The sequence below is a fragment of the Lepidochelys kempii genome, chromosome 10 (genome assembly GCF_965140285.1).
Source record: "Lepidochelys kempii isolate rLepKem1 chromosome 10, rLepKem1.hap1, whole genome shotgun sequence".
NCBI classification, from domain to species: domain Eukaryota; kingdom Metazoa; phylum Chordata; order Testudines; family Cheloniidae; genus Lepidochelys; species Lepidochelys kempii.
Window position 1 is genome coordinate 68,725,732 of NC_136389.1, and position 13,838 is coordinate 68,739,569.

A 13,838-nucleotide genomic window follows, 5' to 3' on the forward strand; every position below is an offset into this window, starting at 1 on the left:
CCTCAGCTGGAGTACTGTGTCCGGTTTCTAGGTGCAACATTTCAGGAAAAATGTGGCAAACTGGAAAAAATCCAAAGGATCGTAACAAGGATGATTAAAGGTATAGAAAACATGACCTACAAGGAAAGATTGAAAAAATTGGGTTTGTTTAGTCTGGAGAAGAGGAGGTGGGGGTTGGGCGGACGAGAACAGTTTTTAAGGACATAAAAGGTTGTTACTAGGAGACATTGTTCTTGTTAACCTCTGAGGATAGGACAAGAAGCAATGGACTTAAATTGCAGAAAGGTCAGTTTAGGTTGGACATTAGGAAGAACTTTCTAACAGTCAGGGTGGTTAAGCACTGGAACAAATTACCTAGGGAGGTTGTGGAATCTCTGTCATCAGAAATTTTAAGAAATGGTAGACAAACACCTGTCAGGGATGGTCGAGCTATTATGTAGTCCTGCCTTGAGTGCAGGGTATTGGACTAGATGATCTCTCGAGGTCCTGCACCTCTATGATTCTATAATCCTTATTTGCAATTAACATTGAGAAGAGTTAGAGCTGAGCATGGCTGCATGTTTTATTTCTAATATGTTTATCCATTTCTTCAGCTCAGTGCAATGTAAGATGTTTCCTGTGCATCACTGTGTTCCTTTGGATTTAAGATCTTAAAGTGCAGCTGGAGTCAGACGATGGGTCCTTCAAAAACCATCAAGTTAGTCCATAATAAAAATTATAAATGAAGTACCTGTGGGCAGCACCCCCATTGATCACTTGGCTGACTGTGAACCCTTTCCCAAGAGAAGTGCAGTTGGGGGTTCTCGAGATTTGGATCCCCAGGCCATCATTTCCCGTGGCTATACAGAGCCTCCAGATGCAGCCATCCTGGTTCAGGAAGATGAAGACAAAAACTCTTTATTGCATCAAAGTAAATATGCAGAGAGTATTTAAGTTATTTACAGTTTGATTTTTTAAAGCATCAATTTTCTTGTTCCTAGATCCAGATTATTTCTAAACACAAGAAAAGTAGAAGCTGAATGCAGCTCACTTCTGGGTAGTTGCTGTTGTGTGAGACAAACATCTCAAACAATTCTTCTCCATGGGACTGCAATGACTTCTGATTACCATAGGAAAAGATTATAGTATGATGTGTTTTGCCATGAAGAGGCAAGAGAGCAGCTGACAGATTTTGACAATAGGGATGTGTGAGATTTTTTGACCATGCCAACTGGAAGGAAAGGGAGAGACAAAAATACTAAGTTAAGTATGCTGGGACACATTTATACTTGAAGTCCATGGAGTATTTTTCCCTCTGTTTTATTGATACAGTTAAGTGTTTTCTCCTTACTACACTACAAGTGATTAATGGTCCTGAAAGAAGTATCAGCCCACCCCGGGGGAACAAAAAGAGAAAGAGTGAGAGATTGAATTCCAGTAATACGTTAAGAATAATCAGCCCCTAGTGGCATTAAACTGCCATTTTTATTTTGTTAATTTGGCTTTATGCACTGCTGAGAAACTCATGTGAATACAAGGGCAAATTTTGCTTATAGAAGCATACATGAAATTCACTAGGAGTCACTCATGCTTCCAAAAACTAATGTGGGATCATAGGGTCTGGTGAGATTCTTGCACTAGGTTCATGGCCAAATACCTACAACCTGGTAAAGCCTGTGCAGCTGGCAGTGCCATGGGCTGGGACAGCTAAGGATAAAAGCAGTAGTGGCCGTATGGTCCGAGGAGGTGCCCGAACAATGTGTGTTTCATTTTATATGCCGAATTCAGGCTTGGATCTTGCAAACCTTTTATCACAAAAATACTTAGTCCCATGACTAGCCCCTTTGAAATGAATGGAAGTGCTCACATGAGCAGTGAGTGATTCTTCATACGTGTCAGGGCTTGCAGCATTGAGCGCTTACATTTGGAGGATTTTATTTTTTGACTCCTCAGGGCAAATTTTCAGCCAGTCTCAAGCTCCACTCTATTCAGAGACACCTCCCCCCATTGAAACCCACATGCGGTCATGCTCTGTTCCCCAGCTTGTGTACAGGACTTAGATTCCCATCCTGCAAAGAGAACTGCTTGATTTCGAGTTGAGTTAGTGGAGCTCCATGCAGGTGGCCGCATGGTTTTCTTTGCAAGATCAGAGGCTTAGATTGTAAATTCTTTGGGGGCAGGGACTATCTCAATATATGTTGTCCATATATGCAATGGGGACACTATCCTGACTTGGATTTCGAGGCAGGTGCTACGGTTATTTAAATGTCAAATAATAATAATAAGAGGTGATTTGGATATTTTTCTGGGCCCAATCATTTGTATGCATTAAATTAGTGAGAATGCAAAACTGGAAGCAAGTTCTGTTGTGTGTCTCACAAAAACTAGAGAACAGCTATAATTTTTGTTTTAAATCCCTTTTTTACCATCAGGTTTGGTTAATTTTCAGTTTAGCTCTATCTGTCAAATACATTAGAAATTAATTTTTGTTGGAGGGAGGTGTAGCAATTCGTATGTGTTGTCCGCATTTGCAGTTTGGAGTCCTGGATATAGATCATTATATTAAAATCCAAGTTCTAGCAACATGACATAAAAGCTTTAAAAAATAAATATTAGACTGGCCGATGTTACAGCAGCCAATTTGTTTGGGCTTTGCTCTTTAATGTCTTTTATTTCCTGTCTCATTTATTATTTTATATGTAAAAATGCTCTGCTGGTGCTTCCAGGAGCAGAGCAGTTATTAGTTTTGCCCCTTTTTTTAATGTGTCCTGTTGGTTTTGTCCGGTGACTCATAGCTCCAGGCCTGGCAAACGTAGAGAACATGTTAAAATAAAGTTGGCAGGTTTGGTGGGTGGGCAGGTGGGTTCCTCCTAGGGCACCAGACCTAGTCATTACTGGAATGTATGTTTAATGCATGTCGGTTGCCAATGAATAAAAAAATCTTTCACTTATAGGCAGCTTTGCCATACAGAGCTTAATGAAGCTGGTGAAACATGTATTTCACATCTGTTCAAATGTTATTGACCCCAAGCATGCAAATAAAATGAAGGCCTTTCAATAGTGCACTGTTAGTAAGATTACATTTAAGCAAAAAATCTCAGGCTGAAAGAAAAATCTAAATCAAAGGAATATCGCAGGATTTTTTTGGAAACTTTTGTGTATAGATTCAGCTGATCTTTCATGCTTTTCATTTTGCAACCAATTTTCTTCATTCTTATCATACCAAAGGCCAAATCTCAGGATATTTTTATCTCTGCCATTTCAGAGATTTCCTTTTCCATCACTTTCTCATTAGACGTTTCTAGCTGAGAGTCCTGTCTTGAAACATCTCCTTCCAGATGCTGTTTTGAAATAAGCGTAACCAGGCCTTCGCTGGAAAACTGAAACACTTTCGTGCACTCTGAATGTAACTCACAATAGTTAGATTGTCTGAAATGAAATACATGACTGCACATGGGTGGTTCAAGGAAGATCTGGTAATCACTTAACCAGGCATATGATGATAACCTGATTGACTCTGTTTAAAAAACAGTAATAACAATATAGCAGTGAGTGCTTAGGCTTCTATAGCCCGCTGAATACTAAAGAGCTGTGATTTCTGAGTCAATGACCAATTAAGAGAATAGAGCCTTTTTGAATTTTCTTCCAGAGAAATTGTATTATGTCAATTTTGAAAAATAGGGCCAGAGGCCTCACTGGTGTAAATCAGCAGAGCTCCATTGAGTTTGATATGTTCAGCTGAGGAACTGGTCCTTTAAAAACTTTTAGACAAAATTCCATTTATTTTCCTAGCATCTGTCTGGGAATTCCCTTTGAAATTAATAAAGGTACCAGCTGGTACCTGTGAAAAATCCATGGGATAGTGGAACTGTGCCATTGGAGGTAGCCACCCCCTCCTGCCCTCTCTGTTTTACCTCCTTTTCACCAGTTGCCCTCCTTCTCAGTAGTGAGATTATGAGATCAGTGGTACATGAATTAATCGCCTGATGCAACAGATGGGGCTTGGGATTCAGGTTCCCACAAAACCCTAGCTATGGCTAGTTGATGGATAGAGAGACGGGTAAACAGATCACGCAGTATAAATAGATCTGTCTATTCATCAGCTATCCTTAGCCATTTTTTTTCTGGGAACCTGCCCTACCTGTTGCGTCACCCACTTGCTACATGTCACCTCACTCAACAAGTTTAAGAGATAACCTGTGTCTGATCTCACAGTCCCATTTCTGGGAAGGGCAGAAGGGAGAGCACAGAAAGAGAGAGAGAGCACAAATGAAGAAAGTGAAGGAATAAATACAGCCTCCCTCCCAACCAAGCTTGTCCAGCTGTCATGCCATAACCCTGTTTCTGAGACATCACAGTCTTCTGCCATGGAAATCATCCCATCACAAAGAATGGGTCAAATCATCCTCTCCTGGAAAATGGGAAATTAACAAAAAATATGCCTGGATGATGATGCAAAAATAGTGAGTTGTTTTTTTCTCTCAGGCATGAGAGATTGAGGGCCACATGGAAAAGGCCGGGGTCTGGTTCTGGAACCACACGGAGCCCTACGATCCACTGAAATTCTGACTCCAGTCTTTTGGCTGTTGGGCATTCACGCAGAAAACCTTCCCCTCAACATTGCCCGCTGTCCTGGATACCCCCTCTCCCTCAGTAGCCCTATTGCCATGGCTACTATTACAGTGATTGGGTGTTACATGCCACTGCCCAACATGGGTGACGGTGGCATGTGCAGAAGAAGCCACATATCATAATGTAGTGCTGCCAGAAGCAGTAATAAACTAGAAAGAGATTACTGCTTGAAATTGCTTGGGTGCTCAAAGGACCATTCCAGCTCGGGTGAATGTCCCTCGTCCCACCCATTCCTCACCATGACTGACTTTGTCTCTGATTTCTCAGTAGCCCTATCAGATATACCCTCCTTCCACAGCTTTTGCCTGAGTGTCAGGGCACCAAGTGTCATCAAGAGCAGAGAGGCTGTAAAGCAGATCTTCGTATTTACACACCAGTATCCTTACCATTTGGTGCACACACGGAAAGCCAGGAAGTTACTTTGAGCAGCACATGACAGGCGAACACATTCAGAAAGGAGCATTCTTTCCCAGTGACCATCCCACTCAGCGATGTTATAGACTACCAGCCTTTGGCTTGCCATTCCATTTTCTTTGTTGCTTTTTTAGCCAAGGTCATAGTAGTTTGAGTTGTCTGCACTTTTAAGTAGTGGATGTGTTGAAAGATCACAGCACACCCAGTAGAACTTACTTAACAAAATCCTTAACATTTGTAACACATAGAAAGAGAATTCCAATGAGTGAGAGAGGTCAAAATAGCCCATATCACTAGCCTCCCAAAGCTGCATTTTCAGACAGCTACCGACCAGCACAATATTTAATGATCTTAGGATTCCCTTGTCTGACATCAGAGATTTACCAATGCTAGACTTTAAGGCCAGAAGGGCCCCTTGCGATTGTCTAGTCTGACTTCCTGCATAACACAGGCCATAGGATTTCTCATAGGACCCATCTGGATGAAGATCGAGGTGCCTTCCTCGCTTGGTGAATACTATTAAGAAAACTCTGAATACTATTCTTGCCATGAGAGTTGATCAAAAATAAAAAGATTATGTAGGCATCTAGAAGATTTGGAAAACATTTTCATTCCATGGCATTTCCAAATGGACCAATTTTCATTTTCCAGACAACCTTTTGTATGGATGTATATTTTTATAGAGATATAGGGAAGTTTGTCTCAGATAATATCAAACTCACTTAGAACATAGCTTCATGCCAACTACAGAGTAATCAATGAGGGACCTTTGTTTCACCCCAGGCCCATCTACCCATTGGGAACATAGAATTGCATACACCCCAGTTTAATCGCTGAGTATGCATTCTGAAATTATTAACGCTTTAGTTGCTGGGTTAAAATAATCCCCAAAATGCATACTGGGGACTAACCGTGCTTTGAATATTCCTCCTTGAAAGCAAAGGCAAATGGTTTAGAACCATAATGTAATCAGAACGTCAGAAGAACCTTTCCATAATGTTTTCCATTTGAATTTACATCAAAGTGTTTGTTTATTTTCATAAGCGGAATAAGTGCCCCATAGTGAGACCGTTACACAAATTACAGTTCCCGGGATTCATTTGAAACTCAGCCACCCAGTATCAGTTATCAGAATTGGCACAGTAGACTGAAAATGTTGTGACTTTGCCTAGAAATCAGTTATGAAGCAAATCTAATACACAACACTGTCTGCTACTTTATAATAATACACATATCAGCGTGGTGAAAACTGTATGTAACCACACACCTAAATGCAGTGTTTTCTGCACTATTGTTGCTTTAATGGTACAAATCACTAAGATGGAGCTGGGATAATCTGCAATGGCACAAGTCACTTGTTACACTAGCGCCATTGTCTGCACCAGAAGGTCCTGATTTGCATTGTGCTCAATTTCTGTTTGTTAAGTAAGATTCTCAAATGAAAACCATTTTAGAAGAGCAAAGTAGTAGTAGTATTCTCTGTAAGCTCTGAGGATAGGACAAGACGCAATGGGCTTAAATCGCAATAAGTGCACTTTAGGTTGGACATTAGGCAAAACTTCCTAACTGTCTGGGTGGTTAAGCACTGGAATAAATTGCCTAGGGAGGTTGTAGAATCTCCATCACTAGAGATTTTTAAGACCAAGTTAGACAAACACCTGTAAGGATGGTTTAGATAATACTTAGGACTGGTCTTCACTACAGAGAGATGGGTGCTGCTGCAATCGATACAGCAGGGATTGATTGGGTCAAGTGAACACCCTCTAAATCGACTGCAGACCACTCTCCGGTCAACCCTGATACTCCAGCTCTTCGAGAAGACTAAGGGAAGTTGACCGGAGAGCGTCTCCCGTCGATGCAGTGCAGTGAAGACACCGGGGTAAGTTGACCTAAGCTACGTCGACTCCAGTTACTTTATTCATGCAGCTGGAGTAGTGTAACTTAGATCAACTTACCCCAGTCATGAAGACAAGCCCTTAGTCCTGCCATGAGCACAGGGGACTGGACTAGATAACCTCTCAAGGTCCCTTTCAGTCCTATGATTCTATGATTATGATGCAAGTTACATACAATTGTCAGGGTCTTAGTAAGCTGTCAGTGTGGCCCTTGAGACCACAACAAACAAAATAAAACATGTCTTCCAGGGATAACAAGTGTTGCCTTAGTTTCCACACTTCCGCCTACTCACAACTGCTCTGTTTTGACAAATGACAAAGACCCTTGTAGTACTTTTATTATTCTTGTTATGGTCACTGGTTATCAAAATTATTTTTATGTAATATAAATGATAGCTGTAATCAGATCATGGCACTTCCTATTATACTTACTGTACTGTGTCGATACATAGAACTTGCCAAGTATTTGCGACAAGAGTATGTACCTGAAACTGGTTGCCTGAAACAAAGTGATGCTGGAAACACTGTGTAATTTAATCAAAGTGAGAACACTAGTGAATCATACACGAACAACAGTGTAAGGCTCAGACAGGAACATGAATTCTTCCACTTCTGGGCCTGGAAGGAACTGCTGTTTGAGAGTTCAGTGCTCTGGATTTTTGTGGAGGGTGTTCATACCTTCAGGGTCATGGGCACCAGGCACACGGCTGCAGGTAGTGTAAGGCAGAAAACTGATGGACTAACACAATAGTCTGGCACAGCTGTGTGCCCCAGTAATGTAACAGAAAAATGGATTCTGATTCCTTGAAATGAGAATGGGCCATGCATTGACCAGTGAATTTCTGCAGCTGATTATAGAGAGCAACAGAGAGCCTGACGCCTTGGGACCTGAAGAAAATCTCTGACTCTCTTCTTCTGGATATTTGAGGATAGGGGTTTTAAGAGAGGGCCAAGTGCTCTCTAATGCATACTGCACTAAGGAGCCGGTTATGACAGACCAGTGCAACATAGAGGGGATGTATCAATCACCTCACTGCATATTGCAGAGCCTCAGCAAGATGACACAGACGGAAGAACAAGGTAGATGATGCCAGCATCTCTGCTCCCGTAGGAGGAAAAATGAAGACTTGATGGCATCACCATGAGTCCACACAGTATACAGAAGGTTAACAAGTGCCACCAGGGAACACTTACATTGCTAAAGATGAATTAATGTATAACTGTTCTCCAGCGGCAGCAGCTAACTTGACTACCATAAATTCAAGGCACCTGGATTCTCTGACTTGACTATCTTTGGTAAAATGGTGAGAAGTCAGATGCTGGGAAACCTGGTGGCAGTTATTGGAACTCAGGGTGCTTTGGGTTTGTGGATGGACAAGGTGCAACAGCTGACAAGCACATGAGAATGCACTGTGCAAGGAAGGTAGAGTGGAATCCTTTGGCTGGCAGAGGCCAGCAGCCTCCTTTCATTTGCAGAGTGAGCTCACCAGCCAAAATGTGGAATGTTTCCATGCTGGAGGAAGGGTGTGGTTTTGCAGAGCTCCATTGTGATTGGGCGTCTTTTGGGGCTGGCTCAATTTAAGTCATTTTTTTTCTTTCCGTTGGAATGCAGTAGAATATTCCCCGGGGGGGGATGGGGGGGGCAGGGGGGCTCTGTTTTGAGACTGAAATGTGCACTATATTCTCCTGATTCCCTTTTTGTCAAGTTTGGGCTATGTGCTGTGATCATTAGGGAGAAGCTCAAGTGGCACAATGGAGATTTGGATTCAGAGTTTGAACACCATAAGCATTACTTGGTGTTTGGATATGAAGTTCTGATTTGAGCCCATTGCTAAAGAAGATATGCAAAAATGAATGGAAGGAATATTTAATACAAAGGAATCAGTTCCCTCATACAGGTCAATATTTGTATCGCTAAAATGCATATGATGTAATAGGCATTAGGATACCATGGAGGTGACCAGCTATAAACTACCTAGGTATATAATGTATATTTAGTTCCTGTCACCAAGAAGGTTCTCAAAGTGCTTTAGTCTTTACTAGCTGAGTGGACAGACTATGTACTGTGTATTAGCAGACACTTCACTTATGCCTGTAATGCAGCCACCTCTGGGATGAAACAATGTAGCTGCTTAACAGCACACAGCAACAATATACAACACCTTAGGACAGAAAGTGACAAAATATGCAGCATCCAACTGAAATTGTAGGGGGAATTTATTATAGGTATCCAGAATGTAATCAGTCAATTTGAAAAATGGCCAGAATGGTGGGATTACTACATTTCCTCTTGATAAAAGCAACGTCAGTTTTTTAACAACCAGAGGCACTTAGGGTCTCACTTTTATATCTGTTAAGAAGGTGACATCTCTGGCAACATAGAGTCTACATCCTTCAAATTCAGACAGATCATTTGCCTACTGGATCACCTGAGTTTCCCCTAGTACTAACCCAGCTGCACCTCACTTAGCTTATAAGCTCTGACAAGAGCACTGTTTAAAAAGGGTCTGTGCTGTAATGACCCCGCTTTCTATTATGGCCGCTGGTCTGCTGCATTCCAGGTAGAGTGCAGCTCCTGAATGCACTGAGCATGGCTTAACATTCCACTGACTTCAATGGCATGTCAGTCAGCAGAGTGCAGTGGAGAGACCCTGCAGCCCAAGATGGAGTGTAATACACTTTCTGTGCTATTTATGCCGAGTTGGACCGCTGCTGGCTCATGATCTCTGAGAATCATGGGGTGTCTTCTGTGCCCTGAGATTCATGAAACCATTGAAACATGAAATAAACAATAGTCAGTGAATTGCCTACCTGGATGAAGAACTTCCTTCTCATATTCTTGCAGCTTTCACTTCCATCATCTTTGGACTGGATCACGCTGGTGATCACAAGAGGATAAGGAGTGCTGTCATCCGGTTCTGAAGTGCATAGCACTTGTAGTCTAGGGCAACTGTCAATTTTCTCTTGATCCCAACTGGTAGAAATCTCAATGGGATCAGGGCATTTCTCATCTGGACTTGACCCATCATCAGTATCCTTGGTATTACAGAGTATAAGTGATCTTGAAATGGAGCGAAACTTTTTTGATTTCCTGCTCCCAACTCTGCTCTGTCGATCCACCTTCAGTGAGCTGGTGATGCTGCCCTTTTTCCTCTCATGTTCCCATTTGTGTGGCATGACAGTGCCAAAAACTTTCTCTAGTCCTCAGCAGCTAAATATCCTCCCAGAAGAGAAATATAAAAAGTGAGTTATAATTGGCCTCGTCCTATTTCCCCTCCCAGTAACCTACACTACTGAAAAGTTGTGATGAACAAATTGAGTCAACAGAGCCTTTCATTCCAGTAACAACCATGTGATGTCTTATGACTTGCAACATTTATTTCTGTGCAGTGCTGTATTAAATTCTCCTTCACCGTTTCATTCTCTTCCTATGCTCTCCAAGCACAGAGGAGTGCTTTAAACAAATGTTTTTGAGGCTTCTGTTGTGTTGCTTCTTCCTGGTTTCTGCTGAATTTGCAGGATGAAATCCCAAATTGAAAAGAAGATACAGAAAAGCACTATTCTATCCTTCAAACTCACATAGAAGGAGAGGCTCTGCTTGGAGCCTGATTTATGACAGCGTTGTAATTCAGATAGGATTAATCAAATTGTTGAGGTTAAATTCTCTGCCTGGCACATCTGATTTGTAAGTGGTTTAGCTAAAGTAGATCTTGGCCATGAATAAGGAAGGAATGCCAGGCTGGAGTGAAACACATACCTTTGGACAGCTAAGCCCACTTAAAAGAATCTGTGTGTAATTGCAAAAAAGAGATCCATTGAAGCCATTTAGATGTGAATACTTGATTAAGGATTGAACCTCAGAAAAGAATACAACTCCAGCATATTAATGCAAAAGTAACCCATTAAAGGAATTATTTTTCCACTGTATGTTTCTGCATACCAAATCAAAATAAAATAGAGCAGAAATGCCACGGAGTAGCAATGTGACATAAAAATTGGTACTTTATAAAATGAATATTAAGTAAAGGAATAAGCATATTAGAAAAATTAAGAAAAACTGGTCAATAAATTTTCAGCATAACCTTTTTCCATCATAAAATGCAAGTTAGTTGAAATTATTATGGTTTTCAGGAGCATATTGATTTTTGATGGGTGAAAGTTTAAATGAATCATTCTGACTTTCTCATTTCATTTTGATAATATTGAAACATTTTGTTTTAACTTTATCATCTCAAGTAATTTCATTTATACTTTTATAGTATATCAAAGTATTAATTTGAATCATATATTTAAAATTATATATTTATTGTTATATATCATTTTGTTTGATGTTATCTAAATGAAATGTTTGGACCTTACTGAAACTAAATGATTTTACATTAGTGAAATAAAATGTTGCTAATCGTTAATCTTTTGGAATTTCCCATTTCACAGAAAATTTTGACTTTTCATTCCAATTCTGAATGTAAACAAATTTTGAAATGTTGGAATTTCCTACAGAACAGAAATTCTGTTTTCTGGCCAGCTCTAGTAATAAACTTACGCAATTATACAGGGTTTATTTCTCCTGTTTTTATCTTCCTTTTGATCTGTTTATTCAAATGCACAGGTCCAGGAAGGTTATGGAATGTAGTTTATATTAAATTGAAAAGCATATTTAAAATAAATCTTTTAAAGTCTGTAGCTTTGATCCATGGAATTTGCACAATATGTTTTAGACTGGGATTTATTTATTTCTCTCTCTTTTAGTGACTCTAGTGCTGGTTAAAGTTGTAAAACTGGCTGGAACATCTATTTGGCCCCGAACAGGTCCACCCTGGCCAGGAAGGAAAGCTCTGAGAGGGTGGTTCAATCTCCATGTTCCATTCAGTCCTTAGTATCTCTGCGAGTGCTAGCAAAGGTGCCAGGTAATGCTAATTACGATGTAATGAGTTGAGGATTTTGTTGGACATTTTTAAAAATAATGAAATGTTCTTATTATGAATGTTTAATAGCACAAAGATCACGGACAGTGCAATAAAGCACAGAAAATGTATGCACAGGGAGATGATACTGTAGGAATGCTTCTCAGTGGGCTCAGCTTCACTGTTTACAAGCACAAATTGCACTTGAAAAAAGGTGCAAAATTTGCACCTATGTTTTTTGTGTCAGCAAATGAATTATGGGTGTAAGTCATAAGTTGCATGTTACAACTGAGATTTCTACCCACGGCTCTGCTGGTGATGCAAAAATGTGGGTGCAAATTTTGCACAGGCAAATTGCAGCTGCAAAAGGGAGACCAGCCACCTGAAAATGTAGGCTTGTAGATTTTACACCAAGCCAGCTCCACTGTATAATAGAACCCTACAAGACAGCCTCAGATCACATTCCTCTCCTCTACCGCTCAGACAAATACCCATAGAAACCAAACCAAACACTGAGGAAAAGAAGGAAAAATGAATAATGTGTAATAGAGAACCTGAGCAAAAGAGCTATATGCTGGGAAATATGTAGCTTCTAGAGGAGTACAAGATCCAGTCTGCATCAAAGTTTGTTTAATTTTGTAAAAGAAAAACAAACACTGCACATAGCCTTTTCATGAGAAGCAAAGAGGTCCCTTTATCCATCATTGAGAAGTATGCTAATACATATGGTGCCTTGAAGAGATTCAGGCATTTTGATAGGTGATACTCTTTTATAAGAGTTTAGGATAATTTATTTTCTATCATAGTAATAATAATATCCTTCTGCTTCACAGTGTCTTTCATCCAACAGGATCCCAGAATACTTCACAAATTACATACTAGCACTATGTGAGATTTTCCAAAGGAAGGTTCTTCCGTCAGAAAATGCCGATTCATTGAAATCAAAATGTTGTGTTGGAACGTGTCAATTTCAATGAAAATTTTTATGGAAATCTGCCAGCTCTTCTGCCCACCTCCCAGCTCTTTGGCAGATCTCCTGGTGTGCTGGCACAGAGACTGGGCTCCCTGGGCTTCCAAACTCTCCGGTTTCAGTTTTGAAGGAATCTTTCAACATCTAATCCTAATGTAGAGCTGTACCTCCCAGCTCTGTAATCACGCAATGCTTTACCTCCCCTAGTTTCCATTTATTGTTGAATGGAATCCTTCTCTATGAATAATCCAAGTACCTGTCTCCTCTTATTGCTCATAGTTTTGTCCAAAAGGATCAGCTGAGTGAAGTTAATAAGGATCTATTCTGAGGTGGACACTAATGAAACTGGCAAGAATCATGATCATTTCAGTTAGCAGCTTCTTGGGAAAACTAGAAGCCAGGCAGAGGGAGGTACTGGGGTTATTCATAGAGAAGGCTTCCCCAAGCTCTGAGATACCAAGGAGCATGGGGAGCTGGGCCTGGAAATCTTTGAAAAAAATCCATTTCTGTTCTTCCAATATGGATTTTTTTGCTGTGAAAAAATTCATAGATCTGGTTGTTGTTTTTTTAAAGCAAAAAAGGCCCAGGACAAGCTCTGACTCTTATAACACATGACAAAGGAAAAAAGGCCTTGATTTAGGAAAGCATGTAAGCATGTGCACAAGTCCCAAACACATGCTTAAAGTTAAGTACATATGTAATTGTTTTGTTTTGTTTTTTAACGGGATGCTTTCCTGCCTAAAAATCTGGACAAACAGTAAAACGTGGAACTCAGTTAATCCACCTACGTCAGAATAAAAGAGGGTATTTAGGCATAGCTAGATAGACATGGGGAGGCATGATGGTTGAATGGATCAGTAACCTGTGTTCTGTTCTCAGCTCTGATGCTGACTTGCTGGATGACATTGGGCAAGTCACTTCACCTCTCTGTGCCTCTGTTTCCCAATCAGTAAAATGAGGCCAATGATACTCACCAGAATCCTCTATTTGTAAAGCACTTTGAGATACACGGATTTAAAGTGCAATGTACTATTGTTAGTCATA

At 40.5% G+C, this 13,838-nt stretch overlaps 1 protein-coding gene across 1 annotated transcript in view; it reads right to left on the reverse strand.

Moving 5' to 3' along the window:
• The window catches only part of LOC144929097 (pro-interleukin-16-like), a 36,267-nt gene extending 26,170 nt beyond the window's left edge, over positions 1–10,097 (reverse strand). The window contains exons 1-2 of the mRNA XM_078854704.1: positions 9,732–10,097; positions 731–867 (exon numbers count right to left, since the gene is read on the reverse strand). Of these exons, the coding sequence (XP_078710830.1) occupies positions 731–867; positions 9,732–10,097 (503 nt within the window). The remainder of the gene's footprint in view (positions 1–730; positions 868–9,731) is intronic.
• Positions 10,098–13,838: the final 3,741 nt, after the last annotated feature.